This window comes from Helianthus annuus, chromosome 11 (genome assembly GCF_002127325.2).
Source record: "Helianthus annuus cultivar XRQ/B chromosome 11, HanXRQr2.0-SUNRISE, whole genome shotgun sequence".
Classification (NCBI taxonomy): Eukaryota; Viridiplantae; Streptophyta; class Magnoliopsida; order Asterales; family Asteraceae; genus Helianthus; species Helianthus annuus.
The window spans coordinates 62,821,013-62,828,898 of record NC_035443.2 but is presented as its reverse complement, the minus strand read 5'-3'; the positions used below and the strand labels follow the sequence as shown (position 1 = coordinate 62,828,898).

At 40.7% G+C, this 7,886-nt stretch overlaps 1 protein-coding gene and 1 non-coding gene across 2 annotated transcripts; one reads left to right on the top strand and one right to left on the bottom strand.

Annotated features, from left to right (window-relative positions):
- Nucleotides 1-4,482: 4,482 nt before the first annotated feature.
- Nucleotides 4,483-5,082, bottom strand: LOC110888559. The gene has a single exon (XM_022136080.1). The coding sequence runs from the start codon at nucleotides 5,080-5,082 to the stop codon at nucleotides 4,483-4,485; it is 600 nt and encodes a 199-aa protein (XP_021991772.1).
- Nucleotides 5,083-6,120: 1,038 nt separating this feature from the next.
- Nucleotides 6,121-6,227, top strand: LOC118484383. The gene has a single exon (XR_004873494.1). It is a non-coding gene; the product is annotated as a small nucleolar RNA R71 (small nucleolar RNA).
- The last annotated feature ends 1,659 nt before the right edge of the window (nucleotides 6,228-7,886 follow it).

Below are 7,886 nucleotides of genomic sequence, written 5' to 3'. Positions count from 1 at the left end.
ACAACGAAAAGAAAAACACTTTCACCCAATAGACTATGCAAGTAAAACTCTTAATGATGCTCAAGAAAATTATACAACAACCGAAAAAGAGTTACTAGCCGTAGTATTTTCTTTTGATAAATTTCGTTTCTATCTTGTTCTTTCTAAAACAATAGTCTGTACGAACCACACCGCCATTCGATACCTTTTCAAAAAACAAGATGCCAAACCACGTTTGATCCGGTGGATTCTTCTCCTCCAAGAATACGAAATTGAAATAAAAGATAAACGAGGAGCCGAAGACACCGCCGCCGATCATCTATCTCGCTTAGAAGATCCCGCTTTGGAGGTAACTCAGGAAGAACTCATCAATGAAAAGTTTCCCACTGAATCCTTGGAAATAGTCGAATATCAAGAAGAACCATGGTACGCCGACTATGCTAACTACTTAGCTAGTGGCATTCTAGTCAAAGGTTGGTCACAACAAAAAAAAATCTTTGCCGATGTAAAACACTATTTTTGGGAAGGCCGATATCTTTTTAAAATATGTGCCGACCAACTCATCCGAAGATGCGTCCATGGTCAAGAAGCAAGAAAATTCTTCGCCATTGTCATGAAGGATCGTACGGAGGACATCATGGTGTCACAAGCACCGCACGAAAGGTACTCGATTTAGGATTTTATTGGCCAACCATCCATAAGGATGCATACAATTTAATTAAAACATGTGACGTGTGCCAACGAACAAGTAATATCTCATCAAGAAACGAAATGCCCCAAAATGGCATTCTTATTTGTGAAATTTTTGATATTTTGGGGTATGGATTTTATGGGACCCTTCCCACCGTCAATGTAACACCTCGCTTTTTAGAACTTTCCTTATTTAGAAAGTTCGTCTTACGGAAACTTGTATTCTCTTGTAATCGTGTTTCGTTTCAAATCATTGTAAACCGAGGCTTTGATCGTAATAAAACTTGATCATTTTATGTGAATTATTGGTGTGCGTTAGGTGCGATATGATTTTATTAATATTCTGAGCCCATTTTACGCATTAGTCAAGTTTTAAATTTATAAAACACGATATTATACTAACACTAAACACACACTTGGGCAAGTACACCCATCGTGAGCGTAGTATAGTGTTGATAAGATACCGAGGTCGTCCAAGGACACAAGAGCTTATAATACCGGTTTATTCTCAATGTCAAATCAATCTAAATTTTTTGAGAAAAGTTTTGAAACATAAAAATAAAACTAAAAATGAAAAGATAAATCAAACCAATCAATCACTTGATTCCAACTCGTCTTTAATGTATCCTTTGAGGATTTTCGCACTTTCGGACTTTTTAAGAGATTATCTTAGTTATAGTAGTAGGCCCCTCTTTTGAAGGTGACGTTACCCTCAACCCAGTAGTTTGAGTCAGCAGGGATACAATCACAAAGGGTCGGAATATTGAAAGACAATTTTATAAGTTATTAATCGGAAAAGTGGGTAGGCCCCTCTTTTGAAGGGGACGTTACCCCCGGCTAAGTGGTTTGAGTCAGCAAGGATACAATCCTAAGAAGCCGGTTTAAAGTATTAATAGTAGTTTACATATGAGGGGCTCAAGCTATTCGCACCCCCGCCATCCAATACCATTGGGTATTAGAGGAGGTCGTAGTAAGCTTGAACCAGGTCCTCGCATGATCTATACACCGAACGAGACAAGAACTTTACCAAACCATCCCCTAACCCCCGACCAGGTAGTCAACGCGCATTATATAGACCGTAAAGACACGAAATATGACATCATTTACCTTATATAGACAGTAAAGTAACCTCAAGACACCATGAGAAAATGATAAAGAAAATTCAACTTCAACATAAGAAACTAGTTATTAAAGTCATTAATACAAACCCAAATAAAAAATGTCGAAAGATTAAAAATCAAAAGTATTACATTAGAAATTTATCTTCACCAAGTGATGTAAGAGGCTTAGCCAAACATGGCCTTTGATTAGCAAGAACTCTTACAATCAATCTTGGATCTCGAGACTACTACACACTCTAAAGATGAGATGGATGATGGTGGTGGGTGTTGGTTTTGTAGTGGTGGTGGAGTGGTGGCAAAGTGGGAGAGTAGTGGTTTGCCAAGGGATGCCTTTCAAGTAAACCAAGCACCCCCTTTTATAGCCAGAATAGAGCTCTGGCCACGGCCCCGTGTCTAGCCAACACGGCCTGTGGCCATCCATTTCTCTTCCTTTATTAATTGCAAGTGTCAGCAGAGGGCCCCACATGACCCCGTGTCTCCTAGGCACGGCTCCGTGGTCAACTCTTTGCTGCACTATCAAGATTCTGCGTATCTTAGGGTTGATCACGCCCCATGTTGAAGTAGGCATGCCCCCGTGGTGGGCGTAGAAGCTTCTACATGTTTGTCTTGTTGTGCAGGCTCCTGACCATGCCCCATGCCCAGCTGGGCACGACCCCGTGGTCAGGCTCTGTTGCCTTATTTTTGCTTTGAGCTGAGGGGTCGGGCATCTCATGTTTATTCCTTCTTTTTGGATTTATGTTGGTTTTGGCTGCTTATTGGCTCCTTTTGTTCTTTTAAGCTCGTTTGGTCCTGTAAATTCAAAACGAAGAAAGAAACATGCTTTTTCCAACATTAGTACTAAAAAGGGTTAGTTTTATGCCTCATTTGATGTAATTTATATGTTGCATTTTGCACACATCAAATACCCCCAAACCTGAATCTTTTCTTGTCCTCAAGCAAAACTCTTCAATCTGTGGCTTACACACCCAAATGGAAGAGGTAGAGAAGAAGTTTTGGGCTTATCTTGAGTGTCGGGAATCCAAGATCTTTATTGAGTTTTATTTTTATTTTATTTACAATCCTATTCGTCATGATTTATTTAGAACATTTTATAAAAAATATTTATTTGGGATGCCTCTATAAAATTCCATTTATATACAAGTTCAAATACCTCACGGGAGATAACTCAACACTCGGCCAAAGATGTATTTTTGTGAAACACTCGAGACCGGCATGGAACTTACTTCTACCATATGCTTGCCAAGTGATCAAACCTCCTCCTTCTTAACTATAAACCTTTGTAAATATCAAGAGGACTTGGGGAAGAGTTAGGCTTGGGCTAAGGGTTGGTGGTTTTTGGTTAGTGGTTAGTAAAAATGGCGAAAAGCGTAAAAAGCGTCGGTTGTCGTAAAACTTTTTGTTTTTGTGACTTTTATTCAAACTAAGCACCTTCAAACAAGATTTCTTTGAGGAACTTGTTTGTTTATTGCGAGACTTTCATTCTTTTTCATGTCACAAGATAACTGAGCTTTTTACTAAAACAAATGGGTTTAAAAAGAAAAAGGTTTTGGTGGGTAATGGGTGTTTGTTTTGTGGGTTTTGAAATAAAAAGGTTTAGGCTCAAAGGGGTTAACTAGGGGGATTTTGGGTAGGTGATAAAAAATGAAAAATAATGGTTTTGAAAGGAAAATGGGTTAGTCCTAATGCCTCTATTATTTACTTACTTGGGTTCAAGGTGGTAAGGACCGGGAATGTATCGTCTTGGCAAGTTCTAGAGTTCTAAGAACCAACCGGCTATTCACACAAGAAACGAAAAATGAGCATTTAACTTTAAAGATATATGTATGTATGCTCAGTAAAGGCTCAAAACTCACTTGTTGTGGGAATGGGTTTATAATGTGATCAAGCATATATAATCAAATTTTAAATAGATTTGTCATGCCTTTTCATAATTTTCTTATTTGGATCTTTTTATCATGATGCTATTGGTTGTAAATTTATAAAAATATAACCTTTTTAGAACTTGTTATTCCCGAATTAAACCAAGACAAGTAAGAAAAATTGAAAAATTTTGAAAACATTTGGGGTGATTACCGGTTCCAATAGAGTTTTGTGTAAGGCTTGTTATTAGGACTTGCAAGATTCAAGGTTTTAGCATCCCCCCCCACACTTAAATTACACATTGTCCTCAATGTGTCCCAAAAATAAGTTTCTAGGTTGATTTAAATGTATAAAAGGTGTTGAAAAACAAGTTTTTCTGTTACTGGGTGTCTGGCCCCGACCCCGTGTGGTCCGGGCATGGCCCCATGGTAATATTGCCAGTAACAAATTTTAACAGAAGGCTGGCCACGGGGTGTGTTCAGCGAGCACGGTCTGTGGCCAGTTACCTGAACTTGGACAGTTTTCTGCAGAGCCTGGGCACGGGGCGTGTTGGGCTAAGCACGGCCCCGTGCTGCACATGTTGTAATGCTGGAAAAGTTGATGGAAGGCTCTGTTTTCGTCCATGGGGTGTGGTTTTAGCGTCCCTAAGGAAATCTCCGTCTTTTTTAGTGTGATTTATTCCTGAAAAGTAAGACTAAACTAGAAAACATAAAAGTTAAACTAAATTAAAAACTACAGATAGTTCTGCGGAATGCCTCCATGGTGCGCCACGTTTATAAGGGTCCTTGGCAAGACCCAAAGTCAGTCATATGTTACCCGAGCGGGATGTCTCTCATCCCGTGTTGCACCGTCGGAGAGCATCATCCAAGCTTGAGTCTATGACATCCATGTAGCTGATCGGGTCGTCCTCCACTCTTTTTCCAACCCCGAATTTCATCCTCTTGTCTCCAACCCTCAATGTTAACTTCCCGTCACTCATATCCACCATGGCACGAGCGGTGGTAAGGAATGGTCTTCCTAGAATGAGAGGAACTTCGGTGTCTTCCTCCATGTCGAGTATGACAAAGTCGGCCGGGAAGACAAAGTCTCTGACTTTTACCAATAGATTCTCGATGACACTTTGTGGGAATTTGATAGACCTATCGGCGAGTTGTATGCTCATCTTTGTGGGGCTCGTTTTACCTAGTCCGAGTCGGTAAAATATTGATGCGGGCATGAGATTGATGCTAGCCCCAAGACTGGCTAGTGCATTTCGTACGGGTGATCCCCCAATGGAGCAAGGGAAGGTGAAGCTTCCGGGGTCGATTTTCTTTTGTGGGAGTTTGTTGAGGAGTACGGCGGAGCATTCTTCACATAGGTTGACCAATTGCAATTTTTCAATCTTTCTTTTGTGGGTGAGGAAGTCCCTCATGAATTTTGAGTACTTCGTCATTTGAGTGAGGACTTCCACAAATGGCAGATTGATATGCAATTGTTTTAATAAGTTTATGAATTTTGTGAATTGCTCGTCGGTATTTTGGCGAAGTAATCGACCGGGGTAGGGTACCGAGGGGTTTTTGGTAGGTTCGGAATTTTGTGGGGGAGTTGTTTCTTTGTGGGTTGAGGGCGAAGTTGTGGTTTGGTTGGGTGGATTATTGTTGGTTGAGGGTAGTGGGGTTTCCTCAGGACCTACCGTCTGGTTTCTTAGTGTTATGAGGTGTACTTGCGCCTTTGGGTTGGTTTCGGTATTGCTAGGTAATGCGCCTTGTGGTCTCTCGGAGAAATTTTGGGCTAGTTGACTTAGTTGTTTTTCAATGTTTTGAATACTAGCTTGTTGATTTCTAAAGTTAGATTCCGTTTGTAAGAATTGATCCGAGTACCTTTTGTCGGTTTCGGAGATGAGGCGTGTAACGAGGTCTTCAAGCCTCTCCCATCCCCTTGTTGTTATTGAGTGAAATTTTGTGACTCATTTCTTGGTTGTTGTTGAAAGTTTGGTCGTTGATTTTGATTTTGTTGGTTACTACTATTTCCGGGCTCCCTCCAACCAAGGTTGGGGTGGTTACGCCATCCTTGGTTGTAGGTACCTCTTGGGGGACCCGACAGCCTAGGTCGATTATCAATGTAGTTTACCATTTCTGTTTGATTTTCCATTTCTTTCATACAACTCCAATTTTCATGTGGCCCACCACACCCCTCACAAGCCATAACCGAGGCCGTTTTTGCCATTTCTAACTTTTTAATTTTTGAAGACAGGGCCTCGATTTGGGCTTGCAAAGAGGTGCTCTCATCTACCTTATGGGCGTCCGGGGCAATAGATTTTAAGCCTCGGGGGGTGTGCCATTGAAAATTGTTTTGAGCAATTTCCTCAATTTGATTATAAATTTTATTTGGGCGTCGATTACCTAGGAGTCCCCAGGAGCTTGAGTCGAGTGTTTGTCTCGTGTGTGGCAACAACCCATTATAGAAAGTGGATACTTGTTACCACACTGCGAGACCATGATGAGGACATTTCCTCAATAGCTCCTTGAACCTTTCCCAAGTTTCATATATGGATTCCCCGTCCTCTTGTGAATATGTATTGATTTCAGTCATTAATTTAGCGGTTTTAGAGGGCGGGAAATACTTATATAGAAATTTTTGGGCAAGTTCATCCCAAGTATTTACCGAACCACTTGGGAGGGTGTTTAGCCAAGCCTTAGCTCGGTCTTTTAGTGAAAATGGGAACATTCGAAGGCGGATGGCGTCGTTTGAAGCTCTGTTGATCCGGAAAGTCTCACATATTTCCAAAAAGTTGGTAATATGTAAATGGGGATCTTCATCAGCTAGGCCATGGAAGGTTGCGGAATTTTGGAGCATTTGGATCAAATGCGGCCGAAGTTCGAAGTTGTTGGCATCGACATTCAGTGCATTGATGGCGGCTTCGAGATTACCGACCGTGGGCCATAGGTAATCCATTAGGGTACGGTGATCCGCCATTGGAAGTTGGTCCCTCGAAGCCTTCTCATGATTTTTGGCTTTTAGTCTTTTTCTTAGAAAGCGTTCGGGTTCGACTAGGGGTTCTTTTATGTCTTTATTGGAACTGGAGCTCATGCACTGCGTAGAGAGTTCAGGCCCTGCGATTGAGTTCCAAGTCCTACGATATAAACAGAAAAGAATGTCGGTCAGGTCCCTCACCACGGCCCCGTGGTCAATGACCACGGCTCTTGGTCGGGTTACAGTTGCTGTTTTCTGGATCCCAGTTACTAGTTACTGGGGAGTTCAGCACGGCCCCGTGGTGCACCGCCACGACCTCGTGGTTACTTGTCTGTAACTCAGAAAACAAAAACTGCCAAGAAGAATAATGGGCACGACCCCGTGTTTGACTGGGCACGGCCCGTGCTGAGTTTTGCAGAAACTGAAAAAAACAAGAAAAATCCTAAAAAATTAGAAAAATAAGTAAAAATAATTAGGCAGTTGATTTTAAACTTTCTTAAAATCCTTGTGTCCCCGGCAACGGCGGCAAAAACTTGGTGTGCGTTAGGTGTGATATGATTTTATTAATATTTTGAGCCCATTTTACGCATTAGTGAAGTTTTAAATTTATAAAACATGATATTATACTAACACTAAACACACACTTGGGCAAGTGCACCCATCGTGAGCGTAGTATAGTATTGGTAAGATACCGAGGACATCCAAGGATACAAGAGCTTTTAATACCGGTTTATCCTCAACGTCTAATCAATCTAAATTTTTTGAGAAAGTTTTGACACATAAAAATAAAACTAAAAATGAAAAGATAAATAAAAAAAACAGATAGACATGATAGAATCACTTTTGAAGTTGATGTTGCCCTCTGCTAAGTGGTTTGAGTCAGCAAGGATACAATCCCAAGAAGCCAGTTTAAAGTATTAATAGTAGTTTACATATGAGGGGTTCAAGCTATTCGCACCCCCCAATCCAATACCATTGGGTATTGAAGGAGGTCCTAGTGAGCTTGAACCAGGTCCTCACAGGATCTATACACTGAATGAGACAAGAACTTTACGAAACCCTCCCATTAACCCCCGACCAGGTAGTCAACGCGCTTTATATAAACCGTAAAGACACGAGTGATGACATCATTTACTTTATATAGACAGTAAAGTAATGTAACACCCCAAAAAGATTTACTAGATATATAAATTAAATTAATTAAAGATTTAACTTAGTTAATGGAAATGATACAAATACTAGTAATGTAATGAGAAAGGTATAAGTTAAATAAGTAAACAAACT

Bases quoted from the DNA above. Each gene is read 5' to 3' on its own strand.
- LOC110888559 (XM_022136080.1), bottom strand. From the start codon at position 5,082: ATGACGAAGTACTCAAAATTCATGAGGGACTTCCTCACCCACAAAAGA.